Here is a 21882-nt window from a genome sequence, read left to right as displayed (position 1 = left end):
AAAGCCTTTGTGCTATCAGTAATGTGGACACCTCCTACATTTCTGTTAACAAATGAGGAAGATTAGTGGGGACTTTTTTTTCCTGAGTGGACTAGAAGCTTTTATAGGAGGCATTTTGAGGTACACAACATTTTGATTCACATTTATCCTGTGCTCCACGCTGAGCACTTACATCAGGGTTTCCATCTAAATCTACAAAATACGTGATTCAGATGACACTTCCAAGGGATCCATTCCCTATAATGAGGCAGCAGAGTTACTGTGGACTCTGTCTGGCCTCTGTTCAGTGGTGTCCTCCTTTTCAGTGCTGCACGAATCTGTGGTCGATCGCCCTTTTATGCACGCTTAAAAAGGCGGTCACTGATGAACCATAGGACAGAGTGCGTCCACAGTGCCTCCATCTTCCTTATTATAGGGAATCTTCCGCCAGAGGTTCTGTCTGAATCACAAGCTCAGACATTTATATGGCAGCATGAGACTTAAGGCCCTGTCACACACAGTAATCTCGCGAGCGAGATCGCTGATTTTGTGACGGCACAGCGATCTCACCAGCAAGATCGCTGTGTGTGACAGGGAACAGCGACCAGCCCCCCCCGCTGGGTATCGCTGATCGTGCACTATCGTCCTGGGCCATTTTTTGATTGCTGCTCTCCCGCTGGCCAGCACGCATCGCTGCGTGTGGCAGCGGGAGCCAACGATCAGCGAGGCTCCCGGCGCGAGCACGCAGGTTTCTAAGGTACACATCGGGTAACTAAGTGACGCGCGCTGCTTAGTAACCTGATAGTTACCTTAGATACCAGCGTCCTCGCTGGTGCGGATTGCTGGTGAAGCTGCCTGTTTGGCAGCTCACCAGCGATCATGCAACGATACACCAGCGATCCTGACAAGGTCGTATTGTTGTTAGGATCGCTGGTGCATCTTTAAGTGTAACGGTACCCTTATGTCAGAAAAATATTAAAGTAAAGGATGGAATATTAAAAAATGTATAATTAGAAAAATTAAGTATATGCTTCTTAAATCATTAAAAAGAGGTGTGAAGGCGGCCCCGTTATTCATCAGTGCACCGCCAGACTCTGTACAGGAACAGTCGCGCCATCACCGGACACTTTTGTGAATAAAGCTTCAAGGCACTGGAGACTTCACACGATATCACACACCGGTCATCACTGTCACACGCCAGTCATTATTACAGACTAGACATTACATACCTGTGGAAACATCTCCCGGAATCTCCTCCTTCCCATCACTCACACACGGCTGATCCCCCCTCGTCATCGCTTCTTCTGTCTCATCCTTCACTTTATTCTTAGTCGGATCTTCCTCCTGATATATCAGATGTAACAATCAGCACAATACAAGAAACCACCAAGATCTGTGACACCTATGACCTCGATCAGAAATGTCCCCCCCCATATACAGATCCGGTACAGGGCTCAGTGTCATCTACCTGATGATCCTCCGGGATGTTGTGATTCTCCTCTGGACAGTCCTGGGGATACAGAGGACGGGGACATCTCACTGGTGGATTTCTTCCCACGAGTTCATCTGTAGGAAACACACAGTGATGGAATACAGTGACATGTTAACCCCTTCACCCCCAAGCCTGTTTTCACCATCCTGACCAGGCCAATTTTTACAATTCTGACCACTGTCCCTTTATGAGGTCATAACTCTAGAACGCTTCAACGGATCCCGGTGATTCTGAGGCTGTTTTCTCGTGACATATTGTACTTTATGATAGTGGGAAAATTTCTTTGATATGACTTGCACTTATTTGTTTAAAAAAACCCCGAAGATTTGGCAATAAATTTGCAATTTTCAAATGTTAATTTTTATGCCCATAATCAGAGTCATATCGCACAAAATAGTTAATAAATAACATTTCCCACATGTCTACTTTGCATCACCACAGTTTAGGAAACAATTTTTTTGTTAGGGAGTTATAAGGGTTAAAAGTTGACCAGCGATTTCTCATTTTTACAACAAAATTTGCAAAACCATTAGTTTTTAGGGACCACATCACATCTGAAGTGACTTTGAGGGGCTTATGACAGAAAATACCCCAAAATGACCCCATTCTAAAAACTGCACCCCTGAAGGTACTCAAAACCACATTCAAGAAGTTTATTAACCCTTCAGGTGCTTCACAGGAATTTTTGGAATGTGGAAAAAAAACCATTTACTTTTCTTTCACAAAAATTTTCATGTAGAACTAATTTTTTTTTTACTTTTACAAGGGTAACAGGAGAAAGTGGACCATACATTATGTTGTGCAATTTCTCCTGAGCATGCTGATACACCATATGTGGGGGAAATCTACTGTTTGGGCACACGGCAGTGCTCAGAAGGGAAGGAGCGCCATTTCACTTTTTCAATGTAAAATTTACTGGCATAATTCGCAGTTGCCATCACGTTTGGAGAGCAAAAAAAAAAAAAAGAGAGAGAAGCCAGCACTGCTGGTGGTCAGAACGCATAACATGAGGTGCATATGCACATATTAACATCTAACTGTATTCAAAATGAGACATTTGGCAAAATATTGATCAATAAATTGAGCCACCCCGCCGTGCCAAGGCAAGCTCATGTGGGGGGGTCCTACTCTACATTTTTATTATTCACTGTGCCATTATGGCCTCCTAAATATTTTAAAAGCAAGACCATATCAAATGCAATCCATACCTGAAGCATATCTGCATCACTCCCGTGTAGCCAGATGAAGCAAGTGCAGATAAAGGCCAACCAGGTCTGAGCATTGACATCTCAGGTTTGACCTCCACACATTGCCTGACCAGCAAACACAGATGAAGGGCGATGCAGGCTCAGACACAGGTGCACAAATTAAATAAAGCCTGGGGCAGGGCGGGGCTGCTGTGTGTGTGCACAGCAGCCTAGATCCATCACAATGAACACAGCAAAAATGGCGAACATAACCCCCCACATGAGATTGCCTTGGCGCGGCGGGGTGGCTCAATTTATTGATCAATATTTTGCCAAATGTCTCATTTTGAATACAGTTAGATGCTAATATGTGCATATGCACCTCATGTTATGCGTTCTGACCACCAGCAGTGCTGGCTTCTCTCTTTTTTATTGCACGTTTGGAGAGCCCCTGATGTGCCTAAACAGTGGAAACCCCCCTCAAGTGACCACATTTTAGAAATCATAACCCTTCGGGAATTTATCTATAGATGTAGTGACGATTTTGACTCCATGGGTGTTTTCCAGAAACAAGCAGCAGTGGATGTTTCGGAGTGAAAATTGCAAATTGCCGTTGTAGTGGCCAGTACGTTGTAGTGACCAGTACATTATGCCCGGCCTGTGCTTCTGGAGACACGCACCTGTAAGTCAGGCGGGCTCTCATCACTACAGAAATGCCAAACATGTGGGCGCTAAATGTTGTTTAGTCACACTGGGATTCAGAAGGGAGGGGGGCATTCGGATTTGGGAGAATTTGCAGAATTTCTTATGGGGAGCGTGAAGCCATTTCACTTTTCCAGAGGCTTTGTGCTACCAGTAAGGTGGAAGCCCCTATATCTCCGTTAACAAGTGACAGACTTGAGTAGAGAATTTCTTTTTATGTGGATTGAGTTGAAGCTTTTATAGGGAACATTTTACAAAATGTTTGGGATTACGTTTATCCGGCGCTCTACACCGAGCACTTACTTTGGGGTTTACATCTAAATATCTGAGTGACGTGACAGATGAACACCCGCCCCCCGAGGGATCCATTCACTATAATGAGGCAGCAGGTTTACTCTGGACTCCGTCTGGCCTCTGTTCAATGGTGTCTTTTTCAGAAGTGCACAAAACTGTGGCCTTTTATGCAACCCTAAAAAGACGGACACCGACGGATCACAGGTCCTATGGCGTCCACAGAGCCTCCATCTGCCTCATTATAGGGAATCTTCAGCCGGAGTTTCTGTTTGAATCACGGTGTAAGCGCTCAGCACATAGTGCAGGATAAATGTGCGCCGAGCCTTACTGCGATCTTTGGGATGCGCAATGAAAAAAAATCAACAGCATGTGAAGAATTAGTTTTATTTTTTACGTCGTTCCTCATGTGGTATAAGTGATTAGACGACTTTGTTCTTTGGGTTGGTGCGATTACAGCGATACCAGATTTATATCGGGTTTTATGATTGGCTGCTGTCACACACAAAAAGGAGCTTTTTATTGCGAAAACTAGTTTTTGCATCACTATATTTTGAGAGCTATAATTTTTCCATCTTTCGGCTGACAGAGTCATGTGAGGGCTTGTTTTTTTGTAGGACGAGCTGACTTTTTGGTACCATTTTCGGGTACATGACATTTTTTGATCGCTTTCTATTCCAATTTTCGGAAGACAGAATGAACAAAAACCAGCAATTCAGGAATTGCTTTTTGTTTTATTTTCTTTATACCGTTCCGCATGTGGTAAAATTGGTAAGACAGCTTTATTCTTCGGGTCAGTATGATTACAGCAATAACTCATTTATATTGTTTTCTTACGTTCTGGCGCTTTTACACAAAAACTATTTTATAGAAAAGTATTTTTACATAGCTTTATTCTGAGAGCTATAACTTTTTAATTTTTCTGCTCATGGAGCTGTATGGCAGCTTGTCTTTTGCGGGAAAAGATGACGTTTTCAGCGGTACCATTTTTATTTACATACGTCTTTTTTATCGCGTTTTATTGCACTTTTTATTCGGCTGCATGATGATAAACCATTGCTTTTTGCCTCGTTTTTTTATTTATTTTTACAGTGTTCACTGAAGGGGTTAACAAGGATAGTATTATAAAGCGGGTTGTTACAGACGCGGCGTTACCAAATATGTGCACTTTTATTATATATATGTGTGTGTGTGTGTGTGTGTGTATGTATATATCTATTTTTTTATTTATTTAGGACTTTTAAAAAAATATTTTTACACATCACTATATAATGTCAGATCGCTGATCTTACACTTTGCACTGCTTAGTATCAGATAAGCGATCTGACAGGTAGGGAAGGAGGCGTCTGAGGTCCATGGAGACCCTCAGGACAACGCGATCGCAACGCGATATCCTGAAGGAAGCCTGCAGGGAACTGATTCCCTGCGCGATGCTTCTCTATGCCGCGGTCACAACTGACAGCGGCATCAGAGGGGTTAAATGCCTGCGACTGGTGCTAGCACCAATCGTGGGCATTGCTGCGGGATGTCAGCTGTCACACACAGCTGTCACCTGATCGCTGTGGCGCTCAGCGTGAGGCTGCGCGATAAATGCGCCGCACTAGTACTGCTGTTTGCGGGAATGCACCTCCTGGAGAGCAGTATTAGTACGGCACATTTTGGGAAGGGGTTAAAGTTTGGACACCACTGTACAAAATTACTATTGTGAACAGGTAAGCAAGTTGAAGATGTAATTATCTCTAAGGGATAAAGTTAAAGATGACACATTTCCTTTGTATTTTAGGCAAAAAAAAAAAAAAGAAAATGTGCCGATGCAAAAGTTTGGGCTCCCTGCATAGTTAGTACCAAGAAGCGCCCCCTTTTACAAGCATCACAGCTTGTAAATGGTTTTTGTAGCCAGACAAGAGTCTCAATTCTTGTTTGAAGATTTTTCCTCCATTCTTCCTTGGAGAATTCCTCCAGTTCTGTGAAATTCCTGTGGCGTCTTGCATCCTCTGCTATACTGAGATCTCGTCACAGATTTTCAATGATGCTCAGATCAGGAGACTGTGAGGGCCATTGTAAAACCTTCAGCTTGCGCCTTTTGTGGTCACCTATTGTGGATTGTGACATGCGTTTAGGACCATCATCCATTTGTAGAAGCTATCCTCTTCCTCTTTTCACAGATGGTGTTATGTTTGCATCAAGAATTTACAGAAATTTCACTGAGGCTGTGTGCCCACGTAGCGATTTTTAAGCGTTTTTGCAGCGATTTTCGGCGCGAAAACTTTTAAAAATCTTGTACAGAACGCCCCCCCATGCATTCCTATGGCATTCCGCACATGCTGTGCTAATGCTGTGCTTTTTTCCGAGCCGGAATCGCATCGCGGAAAAAAATCGCAGCATGCTCATTCTTTTGTGCGGAATCGCAAAGAATTGCCGCGATTCCGCACCCATAGGAATGCATGAGAATCGCTTACTTCCCGCATGTGGCTATGCCCACCATGCGGGAAGTTAAGCGTCTCATGTGCGGTTGGTACCCACGGTATGGAGGAGAGGAGACTGTCCTCCAGGCCCTGGGTACCATACCCCTGTAAAAAAAAGAATAAAAAATAAAAAATCGGGGTATATTTAGCTTCCGACGTCCCGCGCTGCATTTCCGGCCTAAGCGTTCCCAGTAATGCCTTGCGGCAAGGCCCTGTGATGACATGGTCTTGCGAGATCGCTATAGCAACGCGAGACTACGTCATCACAGGTCTCGCAAGGCATTACTGGGAACGCTGAGGCCCGGGATGGCAGCGCGGGACGCCGGAAGGTAAATATACCCCGATTTTTTATTTTTTTTTTTAGCATTTTAACATTCTATCTTTTACTATTGATGCCGCATAGGCGGCCTCAATAGTAAAAACCTGGTCACACTTGTCAAACACTATGTTTGACGAGTGTGACCAACCTGTTAATCACTTTCCAAGCGATGCTTCAAATCGCTTGGAAAGTGCTTGAATATCGGACGCGAAAATCGCGATCATAATCGCGGTGAAATCGCGCGGAAAAAAACGCGGGATTTCTGGGAAGGAGTCCGGTTTTTAGTGTCCGGAATAAAACGCTACGTGGGCACATAGCCTGAATCTATTCTTCCCTCTACCTGTGAAATGTTCCCTGTGCCATTGTCTGAAGCACAACCCCAAAGCATGATTGACCCACATGCTTCATGGTTGGCGAGATGTTCTTTTCCTGAAATTTTGTGCCTTTTTTCTCCATACATACCTTTGATCATTGTGGCCACAGAGTTCTATTTTATCCTCATCGGTCCACAGGACTTGTTTCCAAAATGCATCAGGCTTGGTTAGATGTTCCTTTGCATACTTCTGACGCTGTATTTTATGGTGAGGACGCTGGAGAGGTTTTCTGATGACTCTTCCATGAAGGCCATATTTTTGCAGGCGTCTCTGAACAGCAGAACAATGTACCACAACTCTAGTCAAACTTTCTGAAGGTCTTTTGCAGTCAAGAGGGGGTTCTGATTTGCCTCTCAAGCAATTCTAAAAGCAGCTTTCACTGAGATGTTGCTTGGTCTTCCACACCTTATCTTGACCTCCACTGTTCCTGTTAACTGAAACGCTTTGCTGTCTTCTTATAGCCTTGTCCTGCTTTGTGGGCATCCACCATTTTCATAATGGTAGGCAGCTGCTTAGAAGAAGCCATGGCTGATGTTTTTTGGCACAAGGTTAAAGGAGGCTATAAAGTATGACTGGGCCTTTCCTAACGATGATAGCGAGGAAGCCATAACCGCAACAGGCTAATAAAGGTCTGAAACCTTCGTCAAAGTTATCGGAGCTCACAAATCTCTGAGGGTGCCCAAACTTTTGAATTGTCCTGTTTTCCTTTCTGCAATTAATTACATTAAAAAATGATCAAACATATTTTTTTTACTTAAAATACAAAGGAAATGTGTCATCTTTAACTTTAGGCCTTTTAGAGATCATTTCATTTTCAACTTGATTACCTGTTCACAACAGCAATTTTGAACAAACACTCTATCGTTACTCCATTACTAAAGAAACCCGCTCTCGACCCATCCTGCACAAACTACGGACCAGTCTCCAATCTCCCCTTCATCTCTAAACTTTTGGAGCCCCTTGTCTACTCCTGCCTTACCCGTTACCTCTCCACTCACTCACTTCTAGACCCTTCACAGTCCGGCTTCCGCCCCTACAATTGACTGAAACTGCACTCCTCAAAGTGACCAATGACCTTCTGACAGCAAAACGTAATGGTGACCACTCTCTGCTCATTCTTCTTGACCTTTCTGCAGCTTTCGACTCTGTTGACCACTGTCTCCCACTCTCTAGGCTCCAGTCACTAGGCATTAAGGACACTGCTCTCTCCTGGTTCTCTTCCTATGTTTCTGACACCTCATTCAGTGTTTTGTTCTCTGGCTCCACTTCATCTCCTCTTCCTCTCACTGTCGGGGTACCTCAGGGCTCAGTCCTTGGCCCCCTTCTCTTCTCTCTCTACACAGCCCCAATTGGACAGACCATCAGCAGATTTGGCCATCTTTATGCTGATGACACACAACTATATACGTCTTCCCCCGACCTTACCCACGATGTACTAAAGAACGCCAGTGACTGTCTGTCCGCAGTCTCCAAAATCATGTCCGCTCTCTACCTGAAACTTAACCTGTCAAAAACTGAACTTCTTCTGCTCCCGCTGTCTACTAACCTCCCTAATATGACATTTCCCTCTCCGTGCGAGCACCAAAATAACACCCCGGCAGCAGGTGCGCTGTCTGGGTGTTATGTTTGAAACGAATCTCTCCTTCACATCCCATATACAATCTCTTGCCCGCTTTTGCCGCTTACACCTAAAGAACATCTCTAGAATCCGCCCTTTTCTCACCATGGAAACAACAAAAACCCTCACTGTCGCACTGATCCACTCCCGCCTAGACTACTGCAACGCTCTATCAATTGATCTCCCCATTACTCAACTTTCCCCTCTCCAGTCCATACTTAATGAAACGACCAGGGTCGTCCATCTGGCTAATCGGTATTCGGACGCGTCAGCTCTTCGCCAATCGTTACACTGGCTGCCCATTCATTATAGGATCCAATTCAAAGTACTTGTTCTCACCCACAAAGCTCTCCACAGTGCGGCACCCCCCTACATATCCTCTCTCATTTCTGTCTATCGGCCTAACCGACCGCTATGCTCTGCAAACGACTTTTGACTAACCTCTGCACTAATCCGCACCTCCCACTCCCGACTCTGAGATTTCTCCCACGCTGTGCCAATCCTCTGGAATGCTCTACCCCAAGAAATTAGGACTATCCACAATTTGCATATTTTTAGGAGCTCCCGCAAAACACATTTGTTCAGAGCGGCCTATCACGTTCACTAATCAAAGTCATTTTATGTGTAAGTGTGCGTGTGTAGCCCATTCACTATCTCCATCCATCCCTCACTCCCTCAGGATGGCCAGACCATCATTGTAATTACACCATTGTATATACACACCTGTACTCTGTATCTCCCCCACCTCATTGTAGATTGTAAGCTCTCACGAGCAGGGGCGGTTTATTTTGCTCTAATTATAGTATTGTTAACGTTGTTACTTATGACTTGTGTTTTGAAACTGTTAAACTGTAAAGCGCTGCGGAATATGTTGGCGCTATATAAATAAAGATTATTATTGAACAGGGGTGCCCAAACTTTTACATACCACTATAGATTGTGTCATGTGATAAGATGACAGTAGTAGTAGTTGGAGACCCAAAACAGATAAGACCTCCTCACCCTGCTGATCGGCCCATATTGCGATCGCCTCTTTCGCTTCATCGATAACCTTAACCTTAATATCAATCAGATCTTCACCCTAAAAAGAAAAATGTAAGATGAGCTCAGGTCCCATCACTTCATGGTCAGATGTTGTGGAGGCTTCAGTGTCATCTACCTGATGATCCTCCGGGATGTTGTGATTCTCCTCTGGACAGTCCTGGGGATACAGAGGACGGGGACATCTCTCTGGTGGATTTCTCCTCCTGGATCCATCTGTGGAGACACACAGACTGAATACATGACCTGCCGTGTATCTGTCTATATATGAGACACGTCTCTCAGAACCGGTAATTCTAGGCTCATGTATCAGGGAATAAATTACATTGTTGTGGTCCTCACCACCGGTACCGAGGTCCCAGCACATTGTGGCCCCAAGTATGAAGTGATAATCAGTGAGGCCAAAGCCTAATGCTCTCTGCTCTGCACTCGGAGGATGAGGACCCTGAGAAGAGGGACAGAGAAGACCCTCGTCAGTCAGATGGAGGAGCCGCACTAAGGCCAGATTCACATTTGTGGTTTTGTCCAACAATATGCAGCATTAATTCGTTTACCTATATTGTCTTTTGTAATACCCTGCCTATTTATATGACTGCTGAAATAAAATGTATTACTTTTCTAAAAAAATACCCCTATATTCTGTAACTGTATTATTTCATGATTGTCTAATGTGAGTGAATTTTATTTTTTATTATAGGTTCCTGATGTCTTGTTTGGTTGTTTTGGCTATATGTGTGATCTGCTGCAGCAGTAGTGCAGTTTTTCCAAGAGAGGGTGGTGGGACTTTGGACAGTTTGAGGGGTGTAGGCGGGGCTGTGGTGGAGCCTGGGCGGAGTCTCAAGGGGGCCCCCGAAAATTATACTGCCCCGAAATTCCAAGTGGCAGCCCTGCCTGTGTGCACAGGGGCAATGTTTGCTCCCAGGAAGGTGCGGAGGCGGGACAAAGCAGGAGGAATCTCCATTGTTCTTACAGCGTTGGTTGCACTATTACTAAGCATTAATTTATAAGATTTATCACCAGTTTTATTCACAAGTAATTTGTGTCTGCAAAATGGCCCCAAATCCTTCACCCTGGGTGCTGCCGATATATCCAGGTTGTCTGCCCCCTGTGCCATGCTCCTAAATGCAGAAACACTGCGCTTTCCACATTTCGTCTTGAATATATATTTGTGGTTGTTAATCTGCTCTAATTATTGGGTCTTTGCTGTACTTTTTATGTTTCCCAGTGGATGTATTTCAGTGTAGATTTAATGCTGGGCTTCTGCACTCTGAGCACCACTTTGTGTTTTTTCTGGGGGGTTGCCCTGGAGTGGTGCTTCTAAGCTAAGGTCCCTGCCCTGCTCCTATACTCCCTGCTGCCATCTTCACCTTTTATCGGCGCCATCTTGTGACTGCAACTTCTGTCTGCAAGAAGTCAGAAGTAACAGAAACCATCTATCAGGCCACGTTCACACGTTCAGTATTTTACCTCAGTATTTGTAAGGAAAAACCAGGACAGGAACCATCAGAGGAAAAATCGTAGTTACTTACCGATAACGGTATTTCTCTGATCCCATGACGGCACCACCGAGAGAGGGATCCGCCCTCAGGGACAGGAAACCTACAGATGAAAAAGGCGGTACCTCTCTCCCGCATCAGTTGGTTTACAGAGCATTACACAGAACTCTCAGCTGCAACTCAAATGGTTATAAAAAATCCAAAATTAATCAAATTACTCAACTTAAGCTTAATAGAGGCACCGTGTGGCTAAGTACTAAAGCTAACTCACTCTAATGTGCACACCTGTGTGTGTGAAAGGGAGGGGATGTACGGGCGCCGTCATGGGATCAGAGAAATACCGTTCAGTAACTACGATTTTTTCTTTCCCCCATGACGGCACCACGGAGAGAATTACAAAGATTGTACATCTAGGGAGGGACCACTGCCTCCAGAACCCTTTTCCCAAAGGTGAGATCTGAAGAGGAGGTCAAGTCTAGACGGTATTGTTTGAAAAATGTAGAGGGGGAAGACCAAGTGGCAGCTCTACATATCTGATCTACTGAAGCGCCGGCTCTCTGCCCAAGATGATGCCAGTGCCCTGGTTGAATGGGCCCTTACGTCCTCCGGGATGGCCGCCCCACAGGAGTAGGATAGGGTGATGGCCTCTCTTATCCACCTCGTCAGTGTGGCCTTTGATGCTTTTTGACCCTTTCGAGGACCCTGAAAACAGACAAACAGAGCCCTATCCTTCCTAAGCTCCCTTGTGGTTGTTAAATACTGGACCAGGCATCTTTTTACGTCTAAAGTGTGCCATACCTCCTCTGTTTTGTTTTTGGGATTGGGACAGAAGGAGGGTAGGGAGATTTCCTGGGTCCTATGAAACTGTGAGGATACCTTGGGGAGATATGCTGGGTCGGTTCTAAGAACTACCCTATCATCCAGAACTTGCGTGAAGGGTGAGTAGGCAGACAAAGCTTGTATATCACTAATGCGGCGGGCGGAAGTTAAGGCTACGAGGAGGCAGGTCTTAAGGGATAATATTTTTAAGGGAGCCTCTGCCAGGGGTTCGAAGGGAGATCTGGTTAGTGCGTTCAATACTAGGTTTAGATCCCAAGGGGGGGTGGTACGTAGGGGGATCGGCCTAGATCTACTTGCGGCCCTCATGAACCTCCTAACCCACCGATTCCGGGCTAAGTCATGATTATACAAAGCCCCTAAGGCCGCCACCTGTACTTCCAGGTGCTTGTAGCTAATCCCTTTTCCAACCCCTTCTATAGGAATTCCAGAATTTTCCCTATTGGGATCTCCCCCGTTGGGTCAGAATCTGATATTGATATGAATTTTTTCCATACTTTCCCATATGCCACAGTGGTTACTGGTTTTCTACTTTGCAGTAACGTGGTTACCAAGTTCGATGAGAAGCCCCTATTGCTTAGGAGTTCCCTCTCAAAAGCCAAGCTGTCATGTGTAGGTTTTTTATGTGTGGGTGATACACTGGTCCCTGGGATAGCGGGTCTGGAGATTCTGGCAGAACCCAGGGGTCTGTTACAGACATTCTTCTCAGCCAGGGGAACCATATTCTCTGGGGCCAGAAGGGTGCTATTACTACTACCATCGCTTTGTCCCCCCCGTATTTTCCTCAGTACTAAGGGGATGAGAGATATTGGAGGGAAAGCGTAAGCCAGATGATAATACCAGGGAATCGTGAAGGCATCTAGAGCTACTGGGCCCCCCCGGGGATCTATTGAGCAGAAGGCTTCCAATTTCCGGTTCTGACTGTTTGCAAATAAGTCTCTCTCTGGTCGGCCCCAGAGGTTCACAATCTGGTTGAAGACTGACTGGCTTAGTTCCCACTCCCCCTGCTTTAGGCGTGTTCTGCTCAAGAAGTCTGCTGTTCGGTTTTCCGACCCCTTTATGTGGAGGGCTGTCAGGGATTCCAGATTGTGTTCCGCTAGGTGAAAGATGGACTTTGTCACTTCCATCAGTGCTCGAGACCTGGTGCCCCCCTGGTGGTTTAGATATGCTACCACTACCCGGTTGTCTGAGAAGACCCTTGTGTGTTGGGAGCGAAGTGAGTCTAGTAAATGAACGAGAGCTAGTTTCACTGCCAGCAGCTCCTTCATGTTTGAGGAAACTGACTCTTTTTTGAGCCCAGGGCCCTTACGCTACCTGGCTGTCTAGATGTGTACCCCACCCCCAGGGGCTTGCATCTGTATTTAAGATTTTTGTCGTTGGTAACGCCCAAGGGACCCCCTTGGTTAGATTGGCTGGGTCTGTCCACCACGCCAAGTAGTGTATTGTGTTTGGTGAGATGTTTAACCGCCTGTCTAAATTCCTGTGTAGGGAAACGTCTGCGTCTAATATTTCCCACTGTAAGACTCGTGTGTGGCTTTGTGCCCACTGTACTGCTGGTATGCAGGCTGTCATTGACCCCAATAGAGACATTGCCTTTCTCAGGGTAGTTACTGGGGAAGCTATCACTTGTGACACCATCTGTGTCATCTTTTGAATCTTCGCCTGTGGAAGATAACATTTTTGTTCTGTTGAGTCCAGTATTATTCCCAAGTATTCCTGTACCTGACTTTGTACGAGTCTGGATTTGGGCAAATTTAGCATCCATCCTAGATTCACTAGAGATTCCATGACCATGTCCAACTGTTCTTTGCAGTGGTGAAAGGTGACGCCTACTACCAAGAGATCGTCCAGGTATGGGACTATCAGGATGTTTCGCTCTCTTATGTGGGCCATCACTTCCGACATTATCTTGGTAAATACTCTTGGGGCAATAGCTAGCCCGAAGGGGAGAGCTCTGAACTGATAATGTTTTATCTCCCCCTGGATTGTCACCGCCACCCTGAGGTATTTCCTGTGGTCCCTGTGAATAGGTACATGGTAGTAAGCGTCTCTACGTCTAATACAGCCATGAAGCATGATGGAGGAAGCAATTTTACACAAGATTTTATTGTTTCCATCTTGAAACGCTGAATTTCCAGGAACTTGTTCAGTCTCTTTAGATTTATTATGGCCTTGTATGTTCCATCTGGCTTTCTGCGGAGAAAGAGAGGGGAGTAGAAGCCTTTGCCTCTGTCCTGGTAGGGGACTTCTTGTAGTACCCACTTTTCCCTTAGGTTTGCGACCTCTTGTTGCAGAGCCAGCTGCTCGTGTGATGTCCTTTGGGGCGTTATCACAAAGAAATGGTTGGGGAGGGTATTGAATTTAAGTCTCAGTCCTTCTTTTATTATGTTCAGAATCCACGGGCTCGCGGATATTTTTTCCCAGGCCTGGAAGAAGTAGGACAATCTTCCCCCGACCCAGGGAGCACCTTCATTGTGGCTTTTTGTTATCGGAGGGCTTGTTGAACATAAAGCCTTTGTTCTTATTTCTTTTATCCTCCCAACCTTCTCTGTTCCCTTTTGGGGGTCTTCGCCGCATAAATCTCCTGTTCCGAAAAGGCCGTTTGTATGCCTAATTAGGGAAACCGGGAAAGGATTTTTTCTTGTCCCCCGCCTTCTCCAAGATGTCATCTAACGTTGGGCCAAATAAGAACTCTCCCTCACATGGGATTGCACACAATTTGGTTTTAGTCTGCAGATCCCCCGGCCAGCATTTTAGCCATAAGGCGCGTCTTGCGGCATTTGAGAAGGAGGCTGCTCTGGCCGCCAACCTAGTTGAGTCTACTGACGCATCTGCCAGGAAAGCTGCTGCTCCCTCCATTACGGAAACTGACCTTTGTATTGTTTCCCTTGGGACTTTTTCTTTTATTTGGGAATCTAGGTGGTCTAACCAAACCATTAAGGCACGTGCCGTGCATGTGGCTGCTATGGCTGGCTTTAGTCCCCCTCCTGCCGCTTCCCAAGCGTTTTTCAAAATGTTTTCTGCCTTTTGGGTCCTTCAGGGTACCCATATCTTCGAAAGGCAGTGCAAATTTTTTAGAAGCCTTTGCAACCGCCACATCCAGTTTAGGTGCTTTACTCCATAGGGCGCAGGCCGGATCATCAAATGGATATTTCCTCTTGGGTGTTAGGAGGGCTTTCTTGTCTGTTTTTTTCCATTCTCGTTTGAATAGAGAGTGGATTTTTTCATTCACCGGGAAAACTCTCCGTTTTTTTTGTTCCAGTCCACTGAACATTAACTCTTCCGCCGTTTTTTTAGGGCGTTCATCTACAAGCCCCATAGTTGTCCTTATGGCTTTTACCAGTGTGTCCGTCTCCTTAATAGGGAAGCAGCTGCGTCCCCCTTCTGAGGGTGATGATGATGACTGGGAGGATGATGAATAAGTCGAGTTAGATGATCCACTCCCTGATTCACTAACACTGGACTCTGGAGATCTATGCCTGGATCTACGTTTTTTCTTAGTGGTTCTAACTCCCTTGAGGGCGTCCTCTACCTGGGTCCTTATCAATGTTTTGAGGTCTGAAGCAAATCTCGGAGATTCCTCCTGTATAGTCTGCTCTATGCATGCTGCGCAGAGCTTTTTCTGCCATGTAGGGGCCAGCTCCTCCGTGCATATAGCACATACCATGTGCTTGGATTTTGCTGTGCATTTGCGCCCCTGAGAAGAAAAAATTAATAATCGCACATTAGCAAGCGGCTTTCACGGAGATCACTCACCCCCTTGTGGAACGAGAGGTACCGTCTCGGGCGTAGGGATTATTTCCACCGCTGAATCCACTTCTGGCTGTGCTGCCATGGTGGAGCTTTGGCTGCGCCGCGATCCTGTATGACCGCTGCTGCGAGGAGTCGCGCTGGCGTTGTTCTCGTGGCTGCCGCCCCTGCTTCGGGGATCGCTGCCGCGTCTCCTTCTCCTTCTGAGGCTTTCCACTCATAGTGATCGCCTCTCCTCTTTTAGTGGGGCTTTAATATATATATATTTTTTTTTTTTTTAATTTGGCGCCTCCTCCCCGCTGTCTAAGCCCTCGCCGGAAGTGACACCTGCGCATGCGCACTGCGGGATCTCCCAGCAGTGCATCGCGACTCATTAAGAAAGCTGCTGCTCGCGCGTCTGGTACCGGCGTTCAGACGCCCGCGGTGACCGCTGCCATCCCCATCGCTGCACCCTGCGGCCATGAACCGCCATCCTCCGCAGGCCGCTCTGGGTCAGGCGCTCGGCGGGGGGGCTCTCCTTGAGTGACCGCCGTCACTCTTTTAAAGGAGACAGCAACCCCCTTTTTTTTTTTTTTCTGGGATCAGCAGGCTTCGTGCACGGATCTTCGCTGCCTTTCCCCCACTCACCCTCAAGGCCCGCCGAACTCGGTGGTGGTGCTACGGGGGGAGCCTGCGCAAGGCCTCGACCCAGCCGAGGCAGGGAGCCCCGCTGCCTGTCACCGGACTGGCTCGGTCCCCGGCATCCCACGTCGACTGCAGGTACGTGCTGTAGGTTCCCCGTCAGGGACAGGAAACCAACTGATGTGGGAGAGAGGTACCGGCTTTTTCATCTGTAGGTTTCCTGTCCCTGAGGGCGGATCCCTCTCTCTCTCCGTGGTGCCGTCATGGGGGAAAGAGAAAGTATCATAGAAACACATCACCACTTCTGGATTTCTCCCCCACTCCTGATTTGGCCTTACAAATACTGAGGTAAAATACTGACCAAATACTGAACGTGTGATGTGGCTTCAGGTCGGTTTCACACATCCCGATATTTCCGGTACCGGAAAAACCGGTAGTGGAGATATCCGTGTTCATGTGTGTAATACGTGTGGCAAAGGTGTGCCGTATCAGTACCACAAGGACGGCCGCCGGGGAAGAAGCGCTACAGTAAGCACTATTCCCCGGCCAGGGGCGCACCTAAAATCAAGCAAGTTGATCACTTCGCCTCAGGCGGCACTGAGTCCCTGAAGAAGTGTAAAGATCAATGTTTCAAATATATTCCTATTTAAAAGAGTGTGTATTTTACATGTGTGTCAGGTAGGCTAGTAAAGAGTAAACCAGATTTATTTGTACTGATTTAACCACAAGGGGGCACCGCCATTTTGCAGTTCATCTCAGGCAGCAGAGGGGCTAAGTTCACCCCTGCCTCCATGTCAGACTCTGACGGGTGATCGGCTCCACCAATTTCCATCTTTATGTCAGGACAGCGACTCGTGTCCCGAGGTCTGAGGGACGGTCCGGTGACGATATTTATGCAGGACTTTGTGCACAGAACGGAGAAAGTGATTTGTCACAAAGAAGAAGACAGAGAAGGAGGAGTCCAAGGAAGGTGACACAAGTGTCAGCCAAGAGGGAGGAGCTGGACGCCGACCACAATTGATGACGACATTGAGCCTGCACCGATTCTGAGGGACAGACGAGCGACAGCGGATTAGGGGGAAAATCATACATTAACCCCGACTCTGCTGAGTAACAATCCACGACAGACTTAGGGACCGAAAAAAACTCACAGGAGAGAACGGACAGAAGGACGAGACATCTGCAGAGAAAATGTGACCGATGCTCTAAGGAAGGAGAAAGATTCTGAAAGAAGAGAACGAAGACTCAAGACTGAAGAAGACGAGACGACAGCGGAGAAACCGCGACTCACAGATCAGAAGAAAATAATCAGGAAAATGAAAGCTGTTGTCAGACGGAGAAAATGTAGAGAAAACCAGAGCAAGTCTGGAGAAAACTCATCTATTATAGGAGGACGCCGGAGAGACGTCATCACATCCACCGGAGCCAACAAGGAGCCTCGCTGCTCACCTCGTGGTGTAAGAGGCCGGAGCTCCTCCATCATCACGGCCTGGTACCGATCCTGGTGTCCTTCTAGATACTCCCACTCCTCCATGGAGAGATAGACAGCGACGTCCTGACACCTTATAGGAACCTGACAACAACGACACCGTCATCACCCAGAATCCTCCAGTGCCGTCCTGTATAACGTCCCAGCAGTCACCTCTCCGCTCATCACCCAGAATCCTCCAGTGCCGTCCTGTATAATGTCCCAGCAGTCACCTCTCCGCTCATCACCCAGAATCCTCCAGTGCCGTCCTGTATAATGTCCCAGCAGTCACCTCTCCGCTCATCACCCAGAATCCTCCAGTGCCGTCCTGTATAATGTCCCAACAGTCACCTCTCCGCTCATCACCCAGAATCCTCCAGTGCCGTCCTTTATAATGTCCCAGCAGTCACCTCTCCGCTCATCACCCAGAATCCTCCAGTGCCGTCCTTTATAATGTCCCAGCAGTCACCTCTCCGCTCATCACCCAGAATCCTCCAGTGCCCTCCTGTATAATGTCCCAGCAGTCACCTCTCCGCTCATCACCCAGAATCCTCCAGTGCCGTCCTGTATAATGTCCCAGCAGTCACCTCTCCGCTCATCACCCAGAATCCTCCAGTGCCGTCCTGTATAATGTCCCAGCAGTCACCTCTCCGCTCATCACCCAGAATCCTCCAGTGCCGTCCTGTATAATGTCCCAGCAGTCACCTCTCCGCACATCACCCAGAATCCTCCAGTGCCGTCCTGTATAATGTCCCAGCAGTCACCTCTCCGCACATCACCCAGAATCCTCCAGTGCCGTCCTGTATAATGTCCCAGCAGTCTCCTCTCCGCACATCACCCAGAATCCTCCAGTGCCGTCCTGTATAATGTCCCAGCAGTCTCCTCTCCGCACATCACCCAGAATCCTCCAGTGCCGTCCTGTATAATGTCCCAGCAGTCTCCTCTCCGCACATCACCCAGAATCCTCCAGTGCCGTCCTGTATAATGTCCCAGCAGTCACCTCTCCGCTCATCACCCAGAATCCTCCAGTGCCGTCCTGTATAATGTCCCAGCAGTCACCTCTCCGCTCATCACCCAGAATCCTCCAGTCCTGTATAATGTCCCAGCAGTCACCTCTCCGCTCAGCAGCTCGATCATCTTGTTGCTGAGCTCCAGGATCTTCTTGTTCCTCTCATGTATCGGGGAGTGCGGGGGAGGCTCTGTGATGGGGCCCGGGCTCCGCCCTCCTGACTCCTGGAGATGGATGATGGGAGTCACACAGTCCCCCGGTGTCTTCCTCACTATTGTGTAATCCTGTGTATGGAGAGAGAAACTTAGGGAGAAGAATTCCTTCCCGACTCCAGATCTGACAATCAGTAGAAATCCCGGGATCAATAACCGTCTCCAGTAATCTGGGGCCATAACCGGGAATATTATTACACTCCGGACAGACATCCCGGCCCCTCTACAGCTCTTACAGGGAATCCCCATGACAACTCCTCCGGGCAGAGAGCTCCACAGAATCCCTGCTCTTACAGTAGAGAATCCTTCTCTCCTATTCTGGATTTCCTCTTCCCGATGTCGGACTCGTCACATCACACAATAAAGCTGATAGAAATGTAGAGGAGTTACCTCTCCGCTCAGCAGGGAGATGATCTCCAGGGCGCAGTGGAATAATCTCCTGGTGGTCTCATCCCTGTCCTCGTCCATCCTCGGGGGTCATTCAGGAGGAGGAGGGATGAGCACTGGATCAGCTGGAGGGATCTCGTCCTGCCGGCGTCTTCATGATAAAGGAGAAGATGGAAATCACAGGGGACGAGAGAACGACAATCACTAAATTCTGCCCAAATATCAACATTTATCAGGAAGAATCTGGAGGAAAAGCCACAAAACTCCACCGTGGCCTCCTCCGCCGATCTGACCGCTCATCATCAGCCTCGTAGGAGGACGGTCACCGCGGTAACTCCACCGCCAGCGGGGGGACGGTCACCGCGGTAACTCCACCGCCAGCGGGGGGACGGTCACCGCGGTAACTCCACCGCGGCCTCCTCCGCCGATCTGACCGCTCATTATCAGCCTCGTAGGCGGGGACTACACCTCCAGCGGGGGGACGTTCACTGTGGTAATTACACCTCCAGTGGGGGACGGTCACCGTGGTAACTACACCTCCAGCGGGGGACGGTCATCGTGGTAACTACACCTCCAGCGGGGGACGGTCATCGTGGTAACTACACCTCCAGCGGGGGACGGTCACCGTGGTAACTACACCTCCAGCGGGGGGACGGTCACCGTGGTAACTACACCTCCAGCGGGGGGACGGTCACCGTGGTAACTCCACCTCCAGCGGGGGGACGGTCACCGTGGTAACTCCACCTCCAGCGGGGGACGGTCACCGTGGTAACTCCACCTCCAGTGGGGGACGGTCACCGTGGTATCTACACCTCCAGCGGGGGACGGTCACCGTGGTAACTACACCTCCAGTGGGGGACGGTCACCGTGGTAACTACACCTCCAGTGGGGGACGGTCACCGTGGTATCTACACCGCCAGCGGGGGACGGTCACCGTGGTAACTACACCTCCAGTGGGGGACAGTCACCGTGGTAACTACACCTCCAGTGGAGGACGGTCACCGTGGTAACTACACCACCAGCGGGCGCCGTGAGGTGAGGAGGAGACGCTGCACATCCCCCATACAATGCTGCCCGTCCCCAACACTGAGGAGCCGCAGTCACATGGAGCAGGAGCCTCCACAGGAACAGCTCTGATCTCCCCCCACACTCTCCTCTCACAGATTCACCACAAACCCTCCTGTCATCTCACCGGAATGGCGGGAACCGGAAATCTGCTGCTGGCTGACCGCAGAGAACACGAGCTGCGCACACCCGGGACGGAGCGGCTGCACTGAGCGCGGGAGGACCTGTGGTGACGTCACCGTCATGCGATCAGGGGGCGGGGCTCATGAGAGAAGTGGTGAAGGACCTGTGGTGACGTCACCGTCATGTGACCAGGGGGCGGGGCTTCAGGAGAGAAGTGGTGGATGACCTGTGGTGACGTCACAGTCATGTGACCAGGGGGCGGGGCTCAGGATAGACGAGGTGAAGGACCTGTGGTGACGTCACTGTCATGTGACCAAGGGGCGGGGCTCAGGAGGGAAGAAGGTGACGTTACCGTCATGTGGCCAGGGGGCGGGGCTTAGGTGAGGTAAATATGTGGTGACGTCACCGTCATGTGATCAGGAGGCGGGGTTTAGAAGAGAAGTGGTGGAGCTGCAGTTACTACGCAGTCATGTGACAGTGGTGACGTCACCTCAGCTCCTCCCCCTCCTCGCAGTGCAGCAGACACTTCCTCTTGTTCTGTCTCCTGTGAGATTCCGGCGGCTCCGATGTTCTTGTGTTTTTAAGCAATCTCTATGCGGCTTTCATATATCCATAAGGCCTGACTGGTGGAGGCTGCAGTGATAGGTGACTTTGTGGACCTTTCTCCCTACAGCATCTGTGGAGCTCAGCCACAGTGATCTTGGGGTTCTTCTTTACCTCTCTCACCAAGGCTCTTCTCCCACGATTGCTCAGTTTGGCTGGATGGCCAGGTCTAGGAAGACTTCCATGTAAGGATTATGGAGGCCACTGTGCTCTTAGGAACCTTGAGTACTGCAGAAATTCCTTTGTAACCTTGGCCAGATCTGTGCCTTCCACAATTCTGTCTCTGAGCTCCTTGGCCAGTTCCTTTGACCTCATGATTCTCATTTGGTGTGACATGCGCTGTGAGGTCTTATATAGACAGGTGTGCACCTTTACAAACCAAGTCCTGTCAGTGTAATTACACACAGCTGGACTCCAATGAAGGAGTAGAACCATCTCCTGGAGGATCACGAGGAAAAGGACAGCATGTGACTTACATATGAGTGTCTGAGCAGAGGGGCTGAATACTTATGACCGTGGGAGATTGCGTTTTTTCTTTTTTTAATAAGTTTAGTTCAGAATACAGGAATGACCAGCAATCCCGAACAATCTGCATGAAAAGCAGGGCAGGATTACAGCACGATTTTATTAGATATGATTAAAATATTCCCCACAAAGGCAAAAAACCAACAACGCCCTTCTTTCCTGAAGAAGCCACAGGCTTTGAATTGCGCTGAATAAACCATCAGTGTCTTACAACTATACCTGGATCCGTTTAGTCACAGCAGCGCAGATCTCAACCACACATAAGTGTTATAACTAGAGCTGAGCGAAACAGGTCGGCCAGATTCATAAGTCGCCGAC

At 48.2% G+C, this 21882-nt stretch overlaps 1 protein-coding gene across 1 annotated transcript in view; it reads right to left on the bottom strand.

Annotated features, from left to right (window-relative positions):
* Positions 1-20573, bottom strand: part of LOC141073063 (uncharacterized) — a 40233-nt gene extending 19660 nt beyond the window's left edge. The window contains exons 1-8 of the mRNA XM_073560379.1: positions 20441-20573; positions 19252-19399; positions 18754-18933; positions 17622-17745; positions 9587-9684; positions 9430-9508; positions 1448-1545; positions 1209-1323 (exon numbers count right to left, since the gene is read on the bottom strand). Coding sequence (XP_073416480.1) covers positions 1209-1323; positions 1448-1545; positions 9430-9508; positions 9587-9684; positions 17622-17745; positions 18754-18933; positions 19252-19329 — 772 coding nt within the window. The 5' untranslated portion in view covers positions 19330-19399; positions 20441-20573. The remainder of the gene's footprint in view (positions 1-1208; positions 1324-1447; positions 1546-9429; positions 9509-9586; positions 9685-17621; positions 17746-18753; positions 18934-19251; positions 19400-20440) is intronic.
* Between the last annotated feature and the right edge of the window lie 1309 nt (positions 20574-21882).

Source organism: Dendrobates tinctorius, unplaced genomic scaffold (assembly GCF_039654945.1).
Source record: "Dendrobates tinctorius isolate UK_male_01 unplaced genomic scaffold, ASM3965494v1 ptg000296l, whole genome shotgun sequence".
Lineage (NCBI taxonomy): Eukaryota > Metazoa > Chordata > Amphibia > Anura > Dendrobatidae > Dendrobates > Dendrobates tinctorius.
The sequence above is the reverse complement of the archived record's forward strand: the minus strand, read 5'-3'. Positions and strand labels throughout refer to the sequence as shown.